Consider the following 24,445-nt stretch of genomic DNA (forward strand, 5'->3'; position numbering starts at 1 on the left):
GTTTGAATTCGTTCTTTTGTTTACCTTTACTTTTAATGATAAATTATATAATAATATAGTAAAATATATTCGTAAATCTTTACATTGTAGTAATGTCTGACTGAAAATCAGCGTTTCAAATTGCTGACAGATCACCATTGAAAAGTCATGTGATCTTTATAATGTAATATATGATTTACATAATATCATCATCAATAATATTACATAATCATCAAAAGTTAATTTCTAGGATGAGAATAGGGAGAGTATAATAATATTAATGTATCTTCTCTATAAAGTTTATAAATTGTTCAGACTTAACTTAACAAATACACCCCAAATTCTATTTTTTTGCCTTTAGAGCATGTGGGCTCTTAAGCTTTTAAACATTTTTATCGTATCTACTCTTTACAAATAACAGTCAGTCACTTTTACCTAATTAGAATAAGCCCTCAAAAAAAATCTAAATAAAGTAAAAAGTATTATATAAAAAATAACCTTCTTAAAATTAATAAGGCACCTGACTTACAGCCGTCAAGATAATAACACATTAATAACACATAATTATGTATGTATGTCCATTGGACACCCATTACCAACCATTGGACAAATGCCGTCAACATACGAAGGGGCACTAACCGACCACAGGGATACCCTAAAACCCGCTGGATAGACAAACTCATAAAGTTCGGTGGATGTACTTGTCAGCGAAGAATTAAGGACCGAGAAGAGTGGAAAGAGCCAGGGGAGGCCTTTATCCAAAAGTGAATTGACCCCGGCTGATGATGACAATGCATATAAGGCAGTATTTTTCAAACTTGAAATACGCTAGTACCTCTTTAGAGACATACTTTATCGGTGTACCCGCCTTCATGGGAGGATATGTGTCCTCTTTACCGTCCATGGCATCCTTAACTATGTGTCTCCAACACCACATCTCTATGGCATCACTCTTAGGTCTATCTTTTTCGATAGTGGCTAAAATCTCTATACCATAAAGAAAGATTGACCAAGCAAACTTTGCCATTTTGATATGGCACTACTTTTCTATATTATGTTCAAGCCGGTCATTGCGGTCTTTATGTTGCCTATTAGTCGAATTGAGCAATTCGCCGGCTAAATAAAGCAAGGAAAAAGAATAAAGGATGCATCGCTATTGAAATGTCATGTTGATAAATCGTAATTCGGCTGATTCATTGCAAAGGAGAGGTAAGGCGATGGTGAATAACGATGTCAAGGGCATGCAGCGTCTAATCAAGGGTATTTTACTATTAATTTAAGTTCGTCAAGAGTCAGCCCATCTTCTTCATCACAAAGATATTCCAAAAGCAAATCACAAATATACGGTATGCCTTTAGGTGGATATGGAGTCGGCGGTAGATCATAGGGGACTGGTAATCTGCATGAGTCATCAAGCTCTACAGAGAAAAAAGTATCTGATATCTGCAAATCCAAAAAAAACATTTTATACAATATATTGTTACCAACCAAACAATTACATTGACGAGAGGGTTATCCTATAAATAATACGGTATTTTAATGATGTATGAAATAATTAAAAAAAAAATACAATCGATATGCCATGACTTCCCATTTCAACTGCTTCAGTTTTTGGAGGTTCTTTCGAACCGTAAGAGGTCTGGCGTTATAGTGATAAAATATGATGCCTTTTCTGTTGATTACTTTAGCCGGTCCATGGTACATCCACCATATTCTGCCAACTTGCACCATCAGTTTACCATCTTTTCCGCGGTCTACAGAACCTGGTAATCGGTTTAGTACAGAAGATGACGTCTAAAGAGAGCTTGATTTATTCTTCAGCTCATAACCGAGAGAAGTATAACACATTAAAAATTTATGGGTTAGGTGGGAAGAAATTTTAAATAATAATGGAAAATGTGTCCTGGATTAAATAAACTTAAAATTATAACTTCAAACATCCTTAAAATACCGCATTATTTATGGGATGACCCGATTGTATTGTGGTTGGGATTGATTTGACGAAAACATTTCTACGAGGGTGGGTCAATAAGTCCTTAGAAAAGCCGACAGGTGGCGCGACTAGTACTGTAAGCGGTTTGTTTTCATGCAGCGGCACTACCGATTCAGTATGCTGCGAAGTTTCAATCAGATTGGTCGGGTTGTTGTGTGTTTCTCGTACATTTAAAAAAAAAAATTTGCTTGTTTACTTGCAACTATTTATAACTGGTTAAATGAATTTAAACGTGGTCGTACATCAACAAAGGATGAACCACGCTCAGGACGTCCTGTAGAGGTGACTACACCAGAAATGATCAATAAAATCCACGATATGGTGTTAAGTGACCGAAGATTAAAGTTGAGTGAGATAATTGAGGTTACAGGGATCTCAAAAGGTAGCGTCATTTCTATTTTACATGACAAATTGGGCATGAAAAAAATTTCTGCAAGATGGGTGCCGCGTTTGCTCACAGTCGACAATAAACGCAATAGGGTGGTGGCCTCTAAAGCCCTGTTGTCGCTCATGCAACGCAATCCGGATGAATTTTTTCGTCGCTTTGTGACTGTAGATGAAACATGGATACACCACTATACTCCCGAGACGAAAGAACAGTCAAAGCAGTGGATTGCGAAAGGCGAACCATGTCCAAAGAAGGCGAAAACCGTAAAATCAGCTGGTAAGGTTATGGCTACTGTATTTTGGGATGCACGTGGAATTATTTTCGTTGATTATTTGGAAAAAGGAAAAACAATAACAGGGGATTATTATGCATCTTTATTGGACCAGCTAAAAAACAAAATTGAAGAAAAACGGCCTCATTTAAACAGGAAAAAAATCCTCTTTCATCAGGACAATGCCCGTGTTCACACATGTTTACGATCAATGGCTAAAATTGAAGAATTGAAGTTCGAATTGGTCGACCACCCACCGTATTCGCCAGATTTAGCCCCCAGTGACTTTTTCCTTTTCCCAAACTTAAAAAAATGGCTAAGTGGACAACGTTTTTTTTCAAATGAAGAAGTCATCGATCGGACAAATGCTTATTTTGAGGACCTTCCGAAAACTTATTTTTCTGACGGTTTAAAAAAAATTGAGAAACGTCTAACCAAGTGTATTGAGCTCCAAGGAGATTATGTTGAGAAATAAAAAAAAAAAAAAAAAAAAAAACTGTTTTAATGCTTTTTTCTAAGGAATTATTGACCCACCCTCGTACTAACTTTTAAATTCATATTTCGCGCGGCTTTTTAGCAAGGTTCGAATATCAATAGGAGGTCACCCGATCGCAGAGGGTTGTCAGCAAACTGGACCTTTTCAATAGTCACTGGGATTTATGACACTATCTTTATATTCACTCGTGTGGGAAATAATATAAATTAGAATGTAGACTACACCATTTTTTGTTTGAGGGCTATGAGAAATATTTTGCCATACTCTGAACCTCCCTTTTGGAAGTAGGTTTAATGTAAGTAGCATTATTATACCGTATGTTTTAATATTATGTTTAATATTAAAATCTCTGTAAATTCAATAACATTTCGGAAGCCTATGTCTATATGTAACTATTTATTGGTTGATTACGGCGTGATTGGAGATGGCTTAATTGGTAAAACACATTGGCTGGAATCCGATGGATATAGGTTCGAGTCCAGTTTAGTACCAGTATTCTGAATTATGCATGTTCAATAACAAATGCTACATTCTAAAATCTTGCGTAAGGTAACTTTATATTTTCACTTACTGCACTGACTCGTGACTTTTTTTGTTGGTTCCAATTAGTTCAAGAAAAAAGTAACAATTGACTTATTTATCTTCAAATTCCAATATTACTTTTGTAGAGGATGCGATCATTAATCAAACATTTCTTAGGGGTGCGATGCATAGAAAAGATCCGGAAGCCATAAAGCAGCTTTATACTTACAACAAATTTAGGTAAGAATAATACTCCAGCCTCATAAGAATACATGTAAAGCATCTTATTCCTTGCATTGTATTTTCCCCAGGCAGATTTTGACATATTGGATGAAGTGAGGAGGAAAAAAGCTGCCTTCTTGGAGTCGGGTGATAGTCGAAGGTAGCTTTTCATGTGCGGTATGGATCGGCTGCGCTTTGAATGTTCGGCTCGCCATGAACTGCAATAAATCAAATGTATAAAATTCCTTCTGTTATATACCAGTGGTCTCAACTGACAACGTAGTTTTTACCGAGTCGATTACCGTTTCCGAATGGGAATCTATATAATAAGTATTAGACTCTTCACTTGACAGCAGACTTGCGACACCATGGTCATCAGATAAAGTCATCTATGGATTTGTCGGAATTAGACATCTTAGCACCATGACTTAGCATAACCTACTTAATTATTTAGTCACAATGATAATTCAATTAATCAATTACGAAACAAAACATATCAATACTCATGTACATGCAACTGACCAAGCAACTAAGAATCGAGATTCCGGCGCAGGCCACAGGCAGGGTGGAGGCTGTCTTTTGGGGGTTAGAAGCATGGAGGGGTTGAAGGCCGAACGTGTCCATGCTTTAGAGACTCCAAATGAGGACCTTTGGGTGAAACTAACCTGTGATGGAGTCACTATTTACGTTTGTGTTGTATATTTTCCTCCAGCCAGTGACGTGGAGGTGTATAAATGTTTTGTTGAGAATATGCTATCTAGTGTCAACTTGATTGGAGACAGAAGTATTATTGTGTTGGGAGACTTTAATTTAACTTCAGCGCGCAACGGTGAAAGGGTCAATAGTGACCTGGAATTTATGTGCGCTGTTTTTGGATTTTCTCAGTACAATGATATTTCTAACTCTAGTAATGGGCTTCTGGATAGGGTATTCAGCAACATCAATTTGTCAGTTTCCCGATGCATGTCCCCTCTTGTACGGGAGGATGACTATCATCCTACTTTGGTTTTTGTGCTCAGGTTTCGGTCGATTCGCCCGCTGCGAACTGACATACCCTCACATGAAATCGATCGGTGCAGGGGATGGAAGTTTGAAGGTGGAAACTTCGAGCTACTTTACTCATTAATGAGTGAAGTAGATTGGAGTGAGTTGCTCGGGATTTGTGATGTAAATGAGGCGGTACAATTCTTTTATAATACTGTATATAATGTGTTTGATGAATGTTTTTCAAGGAAGTCGCCATGTCGTGGTGGAAGGCGATACCCGAGGTGGTTTTCTCGAGAGATTATTGGGGACATTCAGATCAAGCATTGCTATCACAAAGCTTGGAAGGCTGAGCATGGTCAACGCGACTATGAAATGTTTAGCCTTTATCGCTTGAGAGTGAGGCAAGCTGTTCGAGTGGCCTATCGAACATATATGGAATCGGTAGAAGATTGCATTCGTGAAAATCCCAAATCGTTTTGGGATTATATTAAATCATTAAGAAGGGATGGCGGGTATGCCGATTCGATGAGTTGGAAAGGCGAAAAGGTGACCGGACATGGAGTGGCAGAAGCATTTGCTGGTCACTTCAGGTCTGTCTACGCAAGTAGTATTCCTTATTTGGATGTTGCCTCTGCGTCAAGACAGCCATCATGCGGTGCCCAGTCCATTGATATTTTTCCAGTTGATGAGAGTGATGTGTTAAAATTTATTAAAAAACTAAAAAATACTCATTCTTTGGGACCTGATAACGTCCCTACATTTTTTTTAAAGGGGTGTGTTGATTTTGTCAAAGGCCCACTTGCATATATTTATAATCTTACAATGGAGACAGGTATCTTTCCGGAAACGTGGAAGATGTCGAAGGTTACTCCAATCCATAAGAGTGGTACAGAGTCATCAGTGGAAAATTACAGGCCGGTAGCTGTTCTCTCTGCACCAGCAAAAGTTCTTGAGATGATCATGCACAACATGATTTCTCCAAAAATTGAGTCATTTATAATAAATGAACAGCATGGATTTAGAGCAGGCCGATCAACGGAAACTAACCTGATGGTATTTACCAATTATGTGTCATCGGCCCTGGATAGAGGTCACCAGGTTGACTGTTCTTACAATGACTTCTCGAAAGCATTTGACAAAGTCGATCATGATGTCCTGATGGAAAAACTCCAACTTATTGGATTGTCTGATCGATTTTTGAAGCTATTCGGGAGTTATTTTAGGAACCGTCAACAATACGTATCGTACGGCCTTTATCAGTCACAGACCTTTAACACATTTTCTGGTGTCCCTCAGGGCTCAAACTTAGGGCCGTTGCTGTTCACGATTTTTATAAATGACATAGCATTGGTAATAAAAAATGCTATGTTTTTGTTGTTCGCTGATGACTTGAAACTCTTTTTGGAAGTTGTCACCTTGGACGATTGTCGTCAGCTCCAACTTGATATAGATAATATATTAGATTGGGGCAGGCGTAACAAACTAGAATTCAATATTGATAAATGCAATCTTTTGTCGTTTACCAGAGCCTCAAAAGTGTTGTTTTTCCAATACTCGATGCATGGCAGAGTTCTGTCACGAATATCATCTGTAAGGGATCTTGGCATTACGTTTGAGAGTAAACTGACATTTATTAGCCATATAGTTACCATTTGTAACAAGGCGCTTAAAATGTTGGGCTTCGTCATGCGTACTTCCCGGGTCTTTTCGGATGTTACGGTATTAAAACTTTTATTTAATTCTTTAGTTCGAAGCAGACTTGAGAGTGGGTCTATTGTTTGGGCACCGCATCAGTTGAAGTATGGCCTTATGGTGGAGAGGGTTCAGAAGAAATTCTTGAGACTCCTTTATTTGAGGTTGTACGGATACTATCCGTGGCTTTATCCAACTGACTTTCTCTTAGGCATGCTTACATACTGCAGTTTGCAATTTAGAAGAAATCTTTATTTAGCTATGTATTTTTTTCGACTTATACGAGGTATAAATGAGAACTCTGCCATTCTGGGCAGTGTTGACCTGTGTGTCCCTGATAACTATCTTAGAAATAGAGAACATCAGTTGTTTATTCTCCCAAGGTGCAGAACCAACCTGCCACTGGTAATGCCAATTGGGAGGGCGATAACTATGTTCAACGAAATTGCTTCGGGTGTTGATATATTCCACCTACGTGAGGATGAGTATAGGTGGACGTTATTTTATAAATTTTTAAAATAGGGTCTGCTTAACTCATCCGGTGTATTTCCATGTACCTATATAATTAATATTTTTGTATGTACATATTTCTACTGTTTAATAACATATTATCTATCTCTTTTTTATGTCATGTTGTGAACGTCTTAAACTTATAATTTGTAATGTCCACAATATGTAAAAATAAATAAATTTAAATTGAAATTGAAAAATTGAAATTGAACATGCATTTCATTGTCATGGCAAAATGTACATACGCAGCAAATTTTCAGTCATTAAATAATGCATTAATACTCTCAAATCACTCTTGTTAAGAATTTCAATAGAAGCACATTGACATCACTCTGTTACATAACATTCAAATAAATTCGCATCATCATATATCTTCTTATAATACCATCGACCGAAGGTACTTGATGGAATTTGAATTTGAATTTAAATTATTAAAATATATTATTTTCTTACTATTTTGCAGTAGTATTTTTTATCTAAGAAATTAGAGTCGTTGTAGTATTTCATAGTAAGGTTATTATGTAATAATATTTGTGTTTTTTATGTGGGAGAATAAGCTGGGTATTGCTCGTGAACACACGCATCCTATCTGAGGTTTATCATTACAACCTTACCTACCCTCGTCCTTATTCACATCCCCATAGATTTGTTTAAATTGCCTTGTCTGCATAAAATGATACAGAAAACTTCTATATTTAGACAGAGCATAAAAATATGAAAATGAAATATAAGATTTTGGACAGATGAATAGTTTTAGGTAATCTTACTATATAATTAAAAGTCTTATTAATTTTTAGTACAATGCAGGTAGGTATATAATCTGGCCAACACATCTAAGCACTGTATGCAGTATGAAAAGACAGAATCGGGTAGGGTATAGATATGTACGGGAAGGAGCTGGGTTACACTATTATAACTGTTAACATTTTATGTTATTGGCGCATCGTATTGGCGGTAATATGATTGGTCAACAGATCACTGTATGCCATGCCCCCCCCCTGTTCTAATAAAAGCTTTTTTAGGTCATTCAATGAGATTTTGGAGCTGCCTGCGGTGGAAAGAATAATCGATCTAGAGATGTGACTACACAGTCTTCTCAATGGTGCCCCACCAGAAACTACTACTTATGAGGATATAGGACTTCACAGCAGTAGCAAAGGATGGGGGTAGGCTGTTAAGATAGGACATAAAATTTATGTAGAAAATATATGTCAGACTAGTTAATAGTGCATACTAATCTTTGTCAGTCAAACGTATTTGTTTTCATTGAACTATAACTACAATGTGTAGATAGTGCCTGTTATGCCGGCGCTCCATTGGCATGCAAGTCAGACGATTTACAGTCTTCGGACTTTTTTTTCGCGTGGAGCACCCCAGGTCTGCGGACTTTCAAACATGTTTGATATTTTACTCTCCGAGTTGCCAGACTTCATCCGTCGATCACTATGGAAATCCGATTTCACATTAATACGCGAACATTCGGACCGAAAAAAAATCTGTAATTGTTTTAAACATTTTTATTGATTAATTTGTTAATTTACACGTTAGAAAATGAGAGATTTATCAATTATTTTTTGATTTGAATTTACGGAATTCATAAAATAAAACGTAAAACTTGTGTTGTTTTCACTGTTATATTATTTTATACAAGTCTACATACAAATAACACAAAATTATAGGATTATCGGAAGACATTACGATAATCGCAACTTTTGACTTTTGACAGCTCGACTTTTTTATTTGTTCGTTGATCAGTAGCAGAGCATAGACAAATCGGACGATTTATTGTCCTCGGACTTTTGGCTTGCCAATGGAGCGCTGGCATTAGTTTTTGAAATTCAACTAATCGGTGCCTAATCCAAGCCATAGTAGACAATGGGCAAAAAATATTCAATTACCTATAAAATATCTCAAATTATGCCATTAAACCATAAATATTATCATTTTAGATATTTTATAGTTTGGATAGACAGGACTTAATGAATTAAAAAATATATATATAATAAAATTAGATACAAAGTAATGATAATCAAATAAAATATTTTATCTATGGCATTCAATTAATCGAGTAGGTATATGGTAAATACCCAAACATAAAAGAACGTAGAATTTTAAAGCAATGTCAAGTAAGTAATGAAATACAAAATGTCAAAATGTGCCAAACAAATGAAGTGATGGTCCTTTGACACCCAATCTATGCCACGTATTATTTTTGACCAAACTAGCCGACGTTCCAAGTCACGGGGAAACCCAAGGCAAACATAATATAAGTAGTTTAGTATGTATATCTATATATGGATTATAAATATCTGAACACAAACAAGCCTTATATGTAGTTAATTAATATGGTAAACAAAATAAATTTATATATCATGTTATTAACAAACTTATAAAAATATTGTGTACTGGGATTCCACAAAAAATTAACTGTGAATAATATTAAAGTATCAACGCATACATGATATAACAATATGCTCAAATATACTATACAATCAAAATGTGTTTCTTATATTCAATAATTATAATATTAATAATCAATGTGTTCACTTCAATGGCCCCGAGCCAAACGAATATGGGTACTCACAGAAGAGTAAATACAGAACAAATTTAAGCACATGTTATACATCCGAAATTATTTAAAATTATTATTTTAAAATGTATAAATTTAATTAAACATACTCACTTGTGATACGTCACGGCTCCTAAGCGTTTGTTCTTTTCGTTGCTATCGTTTTTACAATTTAGCGCAATACACACAACCATTTTTAATAAATATCATGTAGTTTAGGTGAACATTTCACATTAACTTGCCAATGCGAACTGAGCTTCAATATTACCCACGTTGAAGATCTACCACAACTTGCCTACGAGCCTGCCTCACCATACTTTCATATAACGCAAAGGCAATGATGCGTCCATCACGTTGGCCAATGCGTGATTAGGAAGGAGTCTAGGCGCATCTCTCGCACAGACAACAGACTAAGAGAAATATTTTATGTTGACTAATTGTAAATGTAATTTATTTAATATTTAAATTGAAAACATACTGCATGAATTGTGTCACCCAAGCCTGCTTACAGTGAAGTTCTTTGAAATATGGCCCACACTTCATAGCATGGGACTCCAAGACTTCAAATAGAGTTGGATAGATCATTCTTAGAGGAGGTAATTCACTCCGCTTGTCCGATTTAGTCTTAGACAGACAAAAATTCATTTGGAAATCACCGGTAAGCCAATACTGAAAAGTAACAATGTCAATCACATTAATAAGTTGATTCCCCCAAGTCCCCCACCCCAAGGAAGGCATACAGGCAAGTTTCAACAATATACTCAACAGTTTGGATTTCTCCACACTCACATAAAGGAGAGCTTATGCATGTTATACGCACATCAAGTAAGTCCACAACGTATGCGGTTTAGTAATGTATTTGGCTCCTAGGAGCTCTACCATTGGGTCTAGATGGGAGTTTCTTAATCCAGATGCCTGCCATTCATGGCTCCAGACTTCTCCAGGCTCTACATTTTTTTTAACTACTTCTCCTGCTATCTGGAATGATTTCTAGAGTATGGAATGAGAAAATTTTGAAAACCAAAGTTGAGTTGACTCGACTGAGATAGATGCTATCATACTAGGTCTTGAAAAACTGAAAATCCACAGCATGGGACAGACAGGTGTGGAGAGAAATATAGGAGCCAGCCAAGGTCAAAATTATAATGTACAGAAAATTATCGATGAAAGATATTGAGTGCTATCTTCCACTAAAACCCTTGGTTTACTAAATTCACAACTTTCGGTTATGATAGCTTACTTCAGGTTTCTCGCCATAGCTTCCAACGCTTGATGCCTGAAATACAAAATCCCATTTGTCATTCTCGGTTGCCGGTATTTCGCAGTGCTTCCTCGTCAGCCATCCGATACGACTTAGTCCCCAATCCGCACCATAATGACCACCCGGCACGGATGCCACGAGAAACACACTGCAAAAACAGTCATATTAATATAGTATTGAAGATTACAAATTATATTACTATACGATTATCTGGATAATCTAGAAAATAACAGTGGCGAAGGGTAGGCTGTGGAGATTCAACGTAAATAGTGCATACTACACTTTGTCAGTCTTACTTATTTGTTTTCATTGAACTAATAATACAATTTGCAGATGGTGCTGGTTAGTTTTTAAAATCAATCAATGAAAACAAATAAGTATGGCTGACTATAAGTTTAATGTGCTCTATTCTCTCTCCAGCCTACCTCCACCCTTCGCCACCTGAAAGTAAAGTTATTTTATGGATTAGAGATGGCTTGACAACTTACTTGATTTTACTAAGGTCAGAAAGCTTGACAATCTCAATGTATTGAGAAAGACATGGCATGGAGTAGACTTTGAGGTATTGTAGCAGTGAGCGTTTAAATCCAGTCGGTGACTCGCCTTTTGTAACACCTGAAGGGTCTGCAAGCTGCGGACATCTTGGACTCATCCATAACCTTAAAAAAATAATGCAAGCAGTCTATATTTATCAGTCATTTAAAACACACACTATTCTTTTGATTTAAACGGTTATAAACACTACGCATAAGCGTGAAGTTCAATAGTTTTGACAGAAACCATGACATAGGAGCAATGCCGAGTGAGAGAAAATGATGCAATAGGTTTCATCTAAAAGCAGTTGAAAATAGTATCGGTAACAATAATTAAATTCCCCTGTGTAATTCGGGAGCACTATAAGAAATCGTATCTGCATAAGTTCAAGGTAAAATTGTTCTACTGTTTTTTTATTTTTTTTGACCATCATTAGATCATATTATAGGCCTCAACAGACTGGAGGTTTGTATTAACAGATTTTTATTTTTTACGAGAAATGGATGTTAGCCACTTTCTCAACCTATAAGCTGCATACTCCGACTCAAATACAAATTGAAAAACATTATGTGTATTTGCCAGACCCACGATTCGAACCTGGGACCCACGACATTAAAGCCGGTTTTATTTATAAACTAAGTTTATTAACTAAATATTAAACAGTAAATCACTTCACACAACCAGTTAGTTGTTCAGTGAGGCAGATATTCTTGAATGGCTAAGGATTCCTGGCTTTCCCCATGACCAAAAGCTTCAGTTTGTGTGTTCCGGTTGCATTGGAGCACGGCATAATTGTGATGCGGTCCTTGGGCACTTTCCTACCTGGTACATTAATTTCTTTGCGATGAACGTACGTTTTACGAAGGAGAAGTTTCCAAAATAAACTTCTACGCGGCGGACTACTTAATTTGACAATCGAATACCGGCTAATTATAGGGCTTGATTTTGTGCTTTCAACTAGTAAAAATAACGGCAGATTATAGTAATTGTCGGATAATCGAGCGGCGGATTACTGAGAGTGTACTGTATATATCAGTGGCGAAGGCTCCATACTAAGCGATTATTTAAAGCTTACCTTATATTTTCAAGTATTTAATTTAAATAAATAAATATCTATATTGTAGGTTATAATAAAAATATTGATTGTCATCTATCGTCGTTATTTATAAGTAGTGCGCTTAATTTAGTCAAGTTTCGAATCAAAAATAAATGACGGAACATCACAACGTGAGTGCTATTTTTAGATTTATTTCAACGATAATCCAAGCCGAATTTTCTACCGCATTTCAGTTGCCAACTTCATGCATGTCTGCGTTTTTGTTCCCGACTCAGAAGCGTAAACAGACAAGCTTATGCTCTATGTTGATTTGTTTATTGTCTATGCGTATCTTTAAAAGCAAATAATAAATAATAAGGATGATTAAAAAAAATAATAACTATTGTGTTCGATCACATATAATTTATAAATTGTTATTAAAAATAAATATTGTAATGATTCGCGATTATTATTTAGGTTACTTCAGTCATAGACAAACATAACATGCTATTCACAGTTCATGTCAATTGACATTTCAAAGCGGTGATAAAGGTTTATTTTATAATACAAAATTCAGTGTGTTATGTACTGTGTTTTGAATGTGGATAAATTATCTCATATTGTACCGAAATCATTCGCCAGTGCTTTAAATATATAAGTATTTATTAAATTGTATAGTGTCCCGATAGAAAATGTGCAAACGATTGCATTTTAAAAAAATCATTCCCGAGATTGACGTTTCTTCAAAAATTAAAAATTATCAAAGCTTGACCTTCCAAGGGTTCATTTAGATTTGAATACAGCAAAAAAACTTATATTAGACATTTTCACAACAATTTATATGATAAATATTTGTTTTTAACTGGCAGTTATACATTAAACAAACTTTTTTGTTGGCGATGCGTATTGTTTGGTAAAGAAAAGTATGCGTGGAATTCTACTGCCATAAGTGATTTGAATAATTTGACAAATTCAGCGGTGAAACCTATGACAAGTGTGTCGTTGTCATTAGTGTGCACCTATTCATCAGTAGTAATATCGTAAGTATTATCTTCTTTAATTATTAATTCTTTAATAATTATTTCCCGTAAGTTACCTGACAAGTGTGCTCTTTTTCTCTGATCTCCACAGCTTACCTCTTTCCAAAAGTTACCCTTCGCCACTGGTATATATTGACTGCTTTCGCTATTTTTCCTATGATCCAGCCTATGTAGCACTTTCATTATACTAATGCCATTGATATACTACTGGATGAATCATATGCTTCTTAAAATGACGCCCGATTTTCAGCGACTCGGCCAGTGTTCAAAAAATATGAGTAAGCCCGATCTAGCTTGCATCTTACTCTAACTAATAGTCAGCGCATGACGACTTGCTCTTGCAAGCTTTGGGTTGCAGATACCATTAGGGTCACTATTCCAAGAAGGCAAATTTAGTTTTACAGCCAGGGCAATACGGGTGAAATTCGGGAATCCATATTAACGGTCTTAACGCATTATACCTACAAGGAAATATTATAAGAAGATATTCGTAATATCTTTTGTGGTACATTTTTAAAATGACACTTGTATGGGAACTCCTCATCCAGTAGTATATCAATGACTAATGCCCTCTGTTTAAAAAGTTTTTGGACCACTGCTTTACAGTGTAAAAAAACACAGTCACAGTATATCCCTTTACTGCATGGTGTCGCAAATTTGCGACATTTCAAACTATTTCGATATAGCCAATGCCATCTGTGTAAATTATCAAATAATATCTTTTTTCGATGCCTAGAAAACTGTTTTACCATAAACATCCTACTTTACCGATTTTGTTTGGACATTTCAAGAAATAAAGCATTTCTGCATTATAGTCTCTGCATTTCTGCTTTGACAGTTGACGAATTCGTATGTACGCAAAAATCCGCATTTGTAAATAAATAAATAAAAATATACAGAAGATTGAAATTGGTTGAATAAAAATATCTACACATCAAATAAGGTGTGCACATTAGTTTTTTATAATTGTTTTCATTTGGTTTTGTATTTTGTCATACTAAAATGTAAGATTTCCAAATGTCGTAAATCAGTGACACCACGCAGTAACATACAAAATTTAATGAAATTTTCGAAAAATATTTTTTTTATTATTTTTCCTTCATTCACAAGGAATTTTGACACCAAGAAAAAATATTTTTTTTCAAAAAAAAAAAATCATGCAGTAAAGGGATATGGTAGGCAGATAGATGAATGTAAGAAACAAAATATATTCCTGTTATTACCCTTGTGTGAGATTGCTCCAATCGCTAATGTGGAGGTTAGCTGTAGATATTATTATCCTTATCGATTTGTCATCATAACACAAGATGGACATTTTCCTAAAACATAAATTCGAAATAAAAGGACTTAATAATCAATCTGTAATATCATCAACTAAGTGGGGATTTAATCAAAAGGTGCATGAAATATACTTACGTATGTTGGAAACCAAAGCCTAAGCCCGTGTCAACGTAATAGGCGTGGATATTTGGTTTTGTTTCATTTATTGACTCAATATTTGCTGGCTTGTCTCCATAAAGAATTGTTAACGGTTTGTCCCTATAAAAATTACAAAATTGATAATCATCCATATCATTTTCAGACTATAATGTGTCATATCGTCAGCCGTTGAGCTGTTAAAACCTCCAATGTGACAATATTGCCCATTCGGTTCACCCCTTCTGATCGTATAGTTTAGTAAAACCCACAATGTTCTATATAGTTATGTACCAAAAATTTTATATATAATTAATCATAGAAACCTTCAATTTAGCATGTCTCATTTTCATCCAAAGTACGTTGTCATCATGAGGGAATTATTAGAAAATACAAATACTCGATGATGATGAATTATCTATTACCTATAATTTAGATAAATCAAGTTATTCAGGGACTACCCTGTCTTTCCTGTAAAATTGAAATTTTGTCACTTTACACGTTTTAACACCTCAATGACGATATGTGTAAGTTTATGTATACATGGTGTAAATGAGAACTCATTGATAGTGTTGATGTGTGTGTCTCTGATAACTATCTTAAAAATTCATGTAATGTTGTGAACGACTTCAACTTGTATTTTACAATGTTCACTAATGTTAATAAATGAAATTAATTTCGAATAAGGAAAAAAAATCCCAGTTGCTTGCCAGCATTCTCTAGGACAGGGTTGGCGAACCTTTTTATGTACGCGTGCCAAAATTTCCCTAATATTATTTTTCAAATGTCTGACGTGCCGAGCAGTTTTTCATGAGAAAAAAATAGTTTTTAAAAATCCTATTTAAATGATCTTCTAGATATCACTCACAAAACATAGCACACGTATCACTTTATCACTTTTTTCAATACGCCATACATTTCGGTCTACCAATTTTGAAACTGTCTGCCAGAATTACTACTACTAGCTTCACCAAGTTTCTGTTTCTTATTTGCTGCAGTAATTTTTTATGGGTAGAAATGAAATTGTTTGTTAATGTATTAATTACAAATTTGGTTCTTATTGCACAAATTGACACGAGAATTGCTCCGATCAGATGAGGCATTCCCTCGCTACAGTGGTCTCAAGCTTTGTCAATCTATCAAAATTAGAGGTACGCGGCGCGGCATCCTCTGCCGCCTGATGAAGTTAATGTGATAATATTATAATATGTGACGGTAGAAGGACGAAGTCTAAGGACCGACCTATGCAATTATATATTTACATTAAACGTAATGTTTCTTCTTGAAGAGTATTTGCCTACTATTTTTTATACAATGCGATCTGTCATTAATTATTAATATAGGTGTTTTTTTCTCTTCCAACGCGTGCCATAGGTTCGCCACCCCTGCTCTAGGGGATATAAGGGATTCTTGTTGGCACGGTAGCCATAAACCTAAATCAGAAAGAAAAAATAGCCAAAGTAGTCTTTTGACTGTAGGTTTACGTACAAAAAGAAAAATTATGATTTAATTTAGTCTGCATTGACACAAAATTTTAAAAATTACCTTCGCCAAACAACATATACCAATCAAAATCTAATCTTTAAAGAGTATATTGACTTCTATAGTTAACTTGATTTCTAATTTCACTGCGTCAATAATAAAATGAAATCCATCGTCATCAAAAAAATAGAAACTCACTCATAACCAGCGAAGGAATATTGCGCTATGAGCCATTCAATGTCAACCATGTAAGTCAGTTGCAACGAGTGGCTCAAATTGCCCAGGCTGTGATCCAATAGCTCTGTAAAGAATATATTTAAATCATTAATTGAACTACGCAGTGTATTTGCATTGGTGTAAGTATGATTGCAATGATACAAACAAAACAGAATAGTCTGTTGAAGACAGCCAAGGTTTACCCAGGCAGTACAAGTGCCATAGAAGAACAATTTATATTGTATTATAAGACGCATCCGATTAGATTATAAGACACATCCGATTATAAGATGCAACCTTATTTTAAAATAACAATATTAAAATTACAATAATTTTATTATGAAGATAAAAGTCATATGTAAAATAACAATAAAAGGTAGTATAATTAATAGTCCTATAATAATTACTCTAAAATCTCTTGGATAACACACTAATTTCTTATGTAAGTGCCACTTCTATTAAACTTATGCTTTCCTGCAGGTCTATTCTATACACAAGGCGACTATCGACCGCGAAAGTGATAGTATTTATTACATATTTGTATTGAGTTATTATAATTGTTACAATAAGTTAGCCGTCTAAACAGTCAAAACTGTGTATCTCGCTCTAAATTTTATCACAGCCCAGAGAGGTGCTGTTAAAATATAGCACTTATTGCAACAATTACAACTAACTTATTGTAATTGTGTAATTTTGATACGAACCTACTCTAAGTTTGATAATATTTATCACTATAGAATATCAGTATTTATAGAATAGACCCACTGAAATGTTTACAATTTGAATTTGACACATTCAAAAACTATTTGATAATTTCAGAGATATTTTCTTTTAAGACTATGCATTTCACTATTGCTGTTGATGTCTCACAAAATAGTGTTTTTGACGCTTAAGACCTTCTAATCCTTTATTGACAGATAGAATCAAATCTTTAAAATCAAATAATGTATGTACACATAAGGGCACATCTTTTTTGCCAGTGAGAAAATTTTAATCTCGGTACAATTCATTCATCAATTCATTGGCAACGACATGACCCGTACACTACGTCCCAGAATTCAAAAAATATCAATTTTGTAATCCAGGGATGTCGAAGATAACCTTTTTCTATAGGGATGTAGCATAAACATATCATGGTCTACTAATTTTCGCACAAACTCTGAAAAGAGAAGAAGAAACTCATTGTTTGTCGTATAGAAAAATGGCACCTATGACAAACTGGAACTAACTTCAGCAATCTTGCAGAAGAAGGGTTAAGGAAGGGTTCCTTCAACATATTTGGCTGAATAGCATTGAATAATATATAAGTACTAAGTACTAACCTGGATATGTTACCGAAAGGGGGTGAGAGTGTGTTTCCGGTTCTTTTGGTATAACATTAAAGAAGATATAATAAGGGTGGGCATTTTTGTGTTTTTCCTCCATTTGACCTTTGGGAGGAACCACCTTTATTAAGTCTTCTATTGTCCTTGTAGCATCTTTTCTGGGTTTTTTTTTATCATCTTCAACTAAAATGCAAATGCAAATTTAGTAAATTTCAATGATTACGTATTTGTAAAATTTGACACTGAATTCATGTGCCATATAATAAATTTTTTGACCGTATCTACTCTAAATGGCAAATTATGGCCACCACAAAGTGGAGACAAAGTTTCTTTCCAACTCCTTGTTATTACTTTGAATTTTAATTGTAAAATAAACACCAACTGAAATTTCCTCAGCAGGGATTTGAACACGGGATCTAAGCATTTTCTTTTTTAATCAGCTCTACAATCCAATGTGGATCTTGGCCACCTCGCCCACCTCACGAAGAGGTTTCATAACAGTTTTTTTATTTTACGGGAAATGGATGTCAACCACTTGCGACAACATATTAGGACCATGCTCTAAACACATTGAAAAAACAACATGTGATTTTGCCAGACCCGCAATTCAAACTCGAGACCCTTGAGCAGACTAAATTGCTTGTCAGAAACACAGTCAGTTTTGCTAGAGGCCAACAAAAATTCAATTGATTTTTTAAAACAATGTTAAAGATTTGCTAGGTAGGTACCTATATCATCATTTTTCTCATATCATCTTGTACTCATTTTTCAGCATTGTTATGCAGACATAATAAAGATTATCAAAGGGAACAGAAGATTATATATATACCTATATATATATATATATATATATATATATATATATTTAATTGGTAAAGCTCAGAGAAATCATAGGAACCCAAAATATTCACAATACACTGAATATCACATCCTAGTATTCAGAGATTCAATTACAGTGGAACCCCAATTGTACATGGCCGGAATTCATGTTTTCCCAGTATTTGCAGGTAGTTTCTGCAGTCACATTTCATGTTAGTACCTTAGATAGTACAGTTACATGGTTTAACATTTTTTTCCCCGTAATTTATGCTTGAAACATGTGTTTCATAATATGGAAACACGCAAGTCATAGGCTACCCACAAGTCAGCATACATCATCATGTACAGACCTACAAACTTATCTGAAGTATGGGATGGGGGAGCCACTGTCGAAAACTAGCCAATCAAGACTCGTAACTGGACAAAATCTGACATTCGAATGATATTTTCAAAATGGCGTCCTATGGTAGTTAGTAGTTCCATTTTAGGCCATTCTACAGATAAGTTTGTAAGTAGGTCTGTAAGTGCATGTGCCATGAGATTATGGCTGATCAACGTCGACATCCATTCAACCAGCATTCTGCATGAACCATCTGAAGATAGAAGCAAATTGAACAGACATGAACAGCGTTGCCAACTTTGCGTTTTTCTTGCCAGATCTAGCAATTTTGAATAGGCATCTAGCTTGCAAAATACGCATCTGGCATGTGGCGTTAAATCTAGTGTTTTAGCTAGAAAAAGGCTAGAATATTATCCCATTTTTGCTTGAAAATCTGTCATGCTTAACATGGTCAATTGTATTTTATTAATCATCATCAGCCGAGGTCAATCCACTGCTGGATGAAGGCCTCCCGAAGTTTCTTCTAATTCTCTCGGTCCTGTGTCGTTCGCTGCCACGTATTTCCACCGAACTTTATTAGTTTTTTCAATCTATCGGCTATTAGAGCGACCCTATGGCCGTTTTGTGTCCCTTGGGTACCATTGGATGATTTGTCCAGCGATCGTCCTTTCGACGAGCAATGTGCCCCGCCCATCTCCATTTCAGCTGTTTGGCAATGTCTATTACTCCTACTCCTGTCTGCTTCCTAACCCATTCGATTCTCTTACGGTCCTTTCGCGTGATGCCCAACATACACCTCTCCATGCCTCGCTGTGCGACTCTTAGCCTTTGGACATCTCTCGTGTTGAGGGTCCACGTCTCGCAGCACACATTGGTTGAACACCCTACGCTTAAGACATAATGGTAGGTCATTCTTGAAGATACTATTTTAATGCCCGTAAGCACTCCATCCCAACATTGTGCTGCGAGCAATTTCATCGTGCATGCTTCCGTCTATGGGCACCTGCTGTCCGAGATAGACGTAGCTGCTGTCTTGCTCGAGTTGGGTGCCATTAATACAGATAATCGCTGGGTCCGAAAAGCAGTTCCTCATCACTTTTGTCTTTGAGACCTTTATCTTTAGGCTGACCGTTTGACTGACATCCGAGAGTTCTTGCATTCTACCTTGGAGGTCCTTCGGGTCTTGTGAGAATATAACAATATCATATGCAAAGCGCAGGTGACTGAGGTGCTCCCCATTAATTGGAACACCCTTTTCCTCCCAATCAAGTTTCCTGAATAAGTCTTCAAGAGTAGCGGTGAATAGTTTAGGAGTAAAACTCTACAACAGTGTCCAGTAGATGATCCCAGTTACGCACAATACTTCCATCTTGCGCTTTTAGTGTCGTGATCTGCCGTCTCCCTATTGATAGATGCTGCTTGTTCTTGTGTAATTCTGTTCTCTCCTTCCTGATGCAACAATTGATTCTACAAGGTTCATATTGAACTTACGAAGATTTTCTCGTGTGTTTTTACGTAGAGTTTTGCACAGCGTGGAGTACTCGAGATCATTTACAACTTATTGCTCACTTTTCCTGCTCCTACGCAGCTTCATAAGATCCAAGGTTTCCTTTGAGAGTTTGCTTACTCGTTCAACCACAGCAGCAACTGTCTCTTCCGAAGATTCTACAATGATTTTTGTTATGGCCTCGGTGTTTTGAAGGGAGATGTGGTCATTTTAAGCCTGGAAGGCCGCTAGCCTGTTCTCCAGCTCTTTTTGGAATTCGACTCTGTTTCTCTAGCCTTTACGGACTCTGGGCTTCTGCATCAGTTTGGATCTCCCCGTTTGATGTTAAATCGTACTTTACACCTTATCATTCGGTGGTCGCTGCCAGTATTAAATCTGTTAATGACTGTGCAGTCTAGAAAAATATCCTTCTTGTCGGTGAGGATGTAGTCGATTTCGCTGGTTCATTTTGCTGGGCTTCGCCATGTCCATTTTTGGGAAGGCTTCTTTTTGAAGAATGAGTTCATGATGTAGAGATTGTGGTTTTCCGCAAACTCCACCAACATGTCTCCTCGACCATCCCTGGTGCCATGTCCGAAGTGTCCGACCGCTACATCATCCTGGTGTTGGGATTTGATTCGTGCATTAAAGTCCCCCATAACTATAGTGAAGTGACATTTCCGTTTATTTTTCAACGTACTGATTTTTTCATATAGCTCCTCCACTTCTTCATCAGGTGAGTTTTGAGTGGGTGCATAAAATTGCAAAACCAGAATCTGGTCTCTTTTGCTGAGCTGAAAACTTGCTACTCTATCTGAGGAGAAATCAAATTCAACTATGCGATCTTTCCAGAGTCTATGGATTAAAAATCCGACACCGCTTGTGCATCCGGTCTTAGTCCCATTATAACAGAGTACATGTCCGCTGTGGAGATTGACGATATCGTCTCCTTGTCGTCTTATCTCGCTGAGCCCGAACTGAGCTGAGACAACATCCCAATGGATTTTTTCAAGTTCTTCTTCGAGCTCTAGAAGATAGTGTTCTCGTGTTATAGGTGACAATGGTCATCGGTAGGCAGCCGTTACCATCTTTCCGGGGATTCTTAGCACCGTCTGCCTTCCTTTGCTGATTGCTGCCGTGATCAGTGTCAGGTTGGCCTCTGGAGAATAAGGGCCGAGATTTTTGTGTGTTCTATGGGGGGGGGGGGGGGTATTTGGACATAAGACTGGACTGGGAGAAGGCCATTGATGGGAAAAGACTGAAAGAGGAAGAATTTTGTACTTGTTTGACTCAAATGAACGAATTACTAGTCATGAAATGTAAATAACCCAATAATATTTTGCATGACCAAATGTTATAATAGTCGCAGTTCATATTCCTACCTGCAGGGTCAGTTTTGGTTTCCATTGATGATTTACTTAATTAAAAGTGGAGTATAGCTGTGATGAGTACAGTTTACAATATGCACATAAGCATCAATCCAAAATCTTGATACTGAAACGAAATTAAATTCTCAATAAGTGGGGGGGGGTTACTGCCAAAAGTTGGTAAGTCGATAATTATTGAGGTATTTAAAGTTAATACCGGATTATGGGTCTATATATGAACATGTATGCTAGAAAAAAAAATTATGGTCATCTGATAAGAACACGCACATAAAGCACAACGAAAGTAGCATTATGCTTGATTTTGGAGGGAATGTCAAACTTCAAATTGCAATTACTCCATAACATGATTTCGTGACTTACCAACTTTTGGCTTGGTAGAATAATAATGTTAGATAGGTATAAGATGAATAATCCTTAGAATGAAAATTGACAATAATGATAACAAACAATAATAATATTATTTTATTATGACGGTATTGATAACAGTGTTGCCAACTACAATTTTCAAAATTCAGTAGATTTTTTGATTTTTTCTTCAAAATATCAGTAGATTGACAAAAATGTATGAAATTCAACGATTGTGTTTGGTGAAAGCGTGCATATTGACATAATATCACAAGAGTCTTTTAAAAAATCATGTAAAAAGTGACTTTTATTCATCACAAATAAATCATAACGCACCCCCAGTAAGATACTGTCGTAAGTCTAAAATCGGCGTTTTCGAGTTATGGATGTGGTTGGATTCGTATTTTTTTTGCTATTTTAATAAAATATTGCCATATCTCAAACTTAAATATTGTCAGAGAAAAAGCATTTAATACAGTACATTACTTTCCGAAAACTGTTAAATCGATAATAAAATAGTGTTGTAACTAAGTTACGACAGTATTTTACAAGAAGCTTTCTAAAAACTAAAACAATATTTTTCAAAAAAATACTGTTGTAACTCTGTTACTACAGTAAGATCTTCGTAATTTTCTCACTAGTTGCATGGATATTATTGTTCCAAAGTATTCAAACAAAAAAACTGGAAGCAGCAGAGGCAACAATGTTTGTTATCAACTTCAATTAAATGGAAGTAAAATACAAGAAGTATGCAAAAAATACTTTATCAACACATTTGGGGTGAGTGAAAGGTACTGCTCCACTGTGTGAAAAACAAGGGATCTTCTTTTCGGAACGCCAATTCCAGAACAAAGAGGTCACCATGGCAATCACAAAAAAATTGAAGATGATTTAAAAAATGATATAAGAACTCACATTAAGTCTTTCCAGTGATCGAGTAACATTATTTGCGTGCACAGACATCTAGATTGTATTTAGATGGTAAATTAACAATTGCTGAAATGTATCGGTTATACAAAAAACAACAAGCTGACAGCAATATGCCATTTGGAAAAGAACACTATTATACACATCCATATTTAATGACGAATTTAATATTGGCTTCTTTAAGCCTAAAAAAGATTTGTGGGTTGAATGCGACCCATACAATAATTGTTCACCAGAAGAAAAAGAACAACTTCAAGAAAAGTATGAGACACATCAACCTGGAAAAAAAGAGGCAAGGGATGAAAAGACCAAAGACGTAGCAGAGTCCCGAACTAATGGCCAAAACAGCGTCATTAATGTAGCTGTATATGATTTGCAGGCTGTTTTACCGCTTCCTTGCGGAAATGTGTCAACTTTCTATTATAAACGAAAGTCGGCAATGTACAATCTTACAGTCTATAATATCACTGAAAATATTGCAAACTGATACATGTGGGATGAGAGTCAAGCTGCATGAAGATCCAATGAAATTGGTAGCTGTGTACTCGATTACATTGCACGTGAAAAATATCATCACATTGAGCATTTTATTTTTTACAGAGAATTGTGCCGGGTAGAATAAAAATAAATACATTGCTGCAATGTATTTATATGCCATCAGGAATTCACAAAAAAAAAAAAGATCTCTCATAAGTTTTTGGTCATCGGGCATACCCAAAATGAAGGCGATATTGTCCATTCTACAATTGAGCAGCAGAAGACTAGGGCTCTAAAAAGTGGACCAATATTTGTGCCCGGCCAAATGATTACCATTGTACAAACAAGTTATAAAACAGGACAACCATACATTGTTAAACCCATGACAACAAATAATTTTCACAACAAGAAAAAACTAGCAGATGAAATCGGTAAAAATTACAACACGGATGAAAATGGAGAAAAATTTTTGTGGCAGAAGATTAAAGTTATAAAAGTAGACAGAGACTATCCATACATTATTTTTTTAAAACAAGTTATCATGAAGAATGTAGTAAATTGAATGTTCGTCAATGGAAAATAGGTAAACCGTTACCGATGGATAGTCTCAATTCATCCAAAGCATATCAAGAGCGGCCAAAAATAACGACAATTAAAAAGAAGGATTTGCTTTCTCTCTGAAATGCTTAACATCGTGAATTTTATCATGATTTTGTTGCTTCTC

At 35.8% G+C, this 24,445-nt stretch overlaps 1 protein-coding gene across 1 annotated transcript; it reads right to left on the minus strand.

The window, feature by feature from the left end:
• Positions 1-332: 332 nt before the first annotated feature.
• LOC147065293 (tyrosyl-DNA phosphodiesterase 1-like) lies at positions 333-22,463 on the minus strand. Its single transcript, XM_085956419.1, has 11 exons — positions 22,333-22,463; positions 21,967-22,078; positions 17,937-18,122; positions 16,597-16,699; positions 14,917-15,039; positions 14,724-14,819; positions 11,379-11,549; positions 10,870-11,038; positions 10,108-10,298; positions 3,879-4,089; positions 333-1,422 (listed from the first exon to the last, which is right to left on the minus strand). Exons 2-11 carry the CDS (start codon positions 21,989-21,991, stop codon positions 1,234-1,236), a joined length of 1,464 nt encoding a protein of 487 aa, XP_085812545.1. The 5' UTR covers positions 21,992-22,078; positions 22,333-22,463; the 3' UTR covers positions 333-1,233.
• Between the last annotated feature and the right edge of the window lie 1,982 nt (positions 22,464-24,445).

The sequence above is a fragment of the Rhyacophila brunnea genome, unplaced genomic scaffold (genome assembly GCF_057557595.1).
Source record: "Rhyacophila brunnea isolate RB1 unplaced genomic scaffold, BYU_Rbru_1.0 scaffold_6, whole genome shotgun sequence".
NCBI classification, from domain to species: Eukaryota; Metazoa; Arthropoda; class Insecta; order Trichoptera; family Rhyacophilidae; genus Rhyacophila; species Rhyacophila brunnea.

Excerpts from the sequence above, each read along its gene's own strand:
- LOC147065293 (XM_085956419.1), bottom strand. The coding sequence starts at position 21,991 with ATGGAAACCAAAACTGACCCTGCAG. Across the intron at positions 11,039-11,378 it reads TCTGACCTTAGTAAAATCAA|TGTGTTTCTCGTGGCATCCG; the intron begins GTAAGTTGTCAA and ends CTGTTTTTGCAG. Across the intron at positions 1,423-3,878 it reads TATTCTTACCTAAATTTGTT|ATATCAGATACTTTTTTCTC; the intron begins GTAAGTATAAAG and ends TTGGATTTGCAG.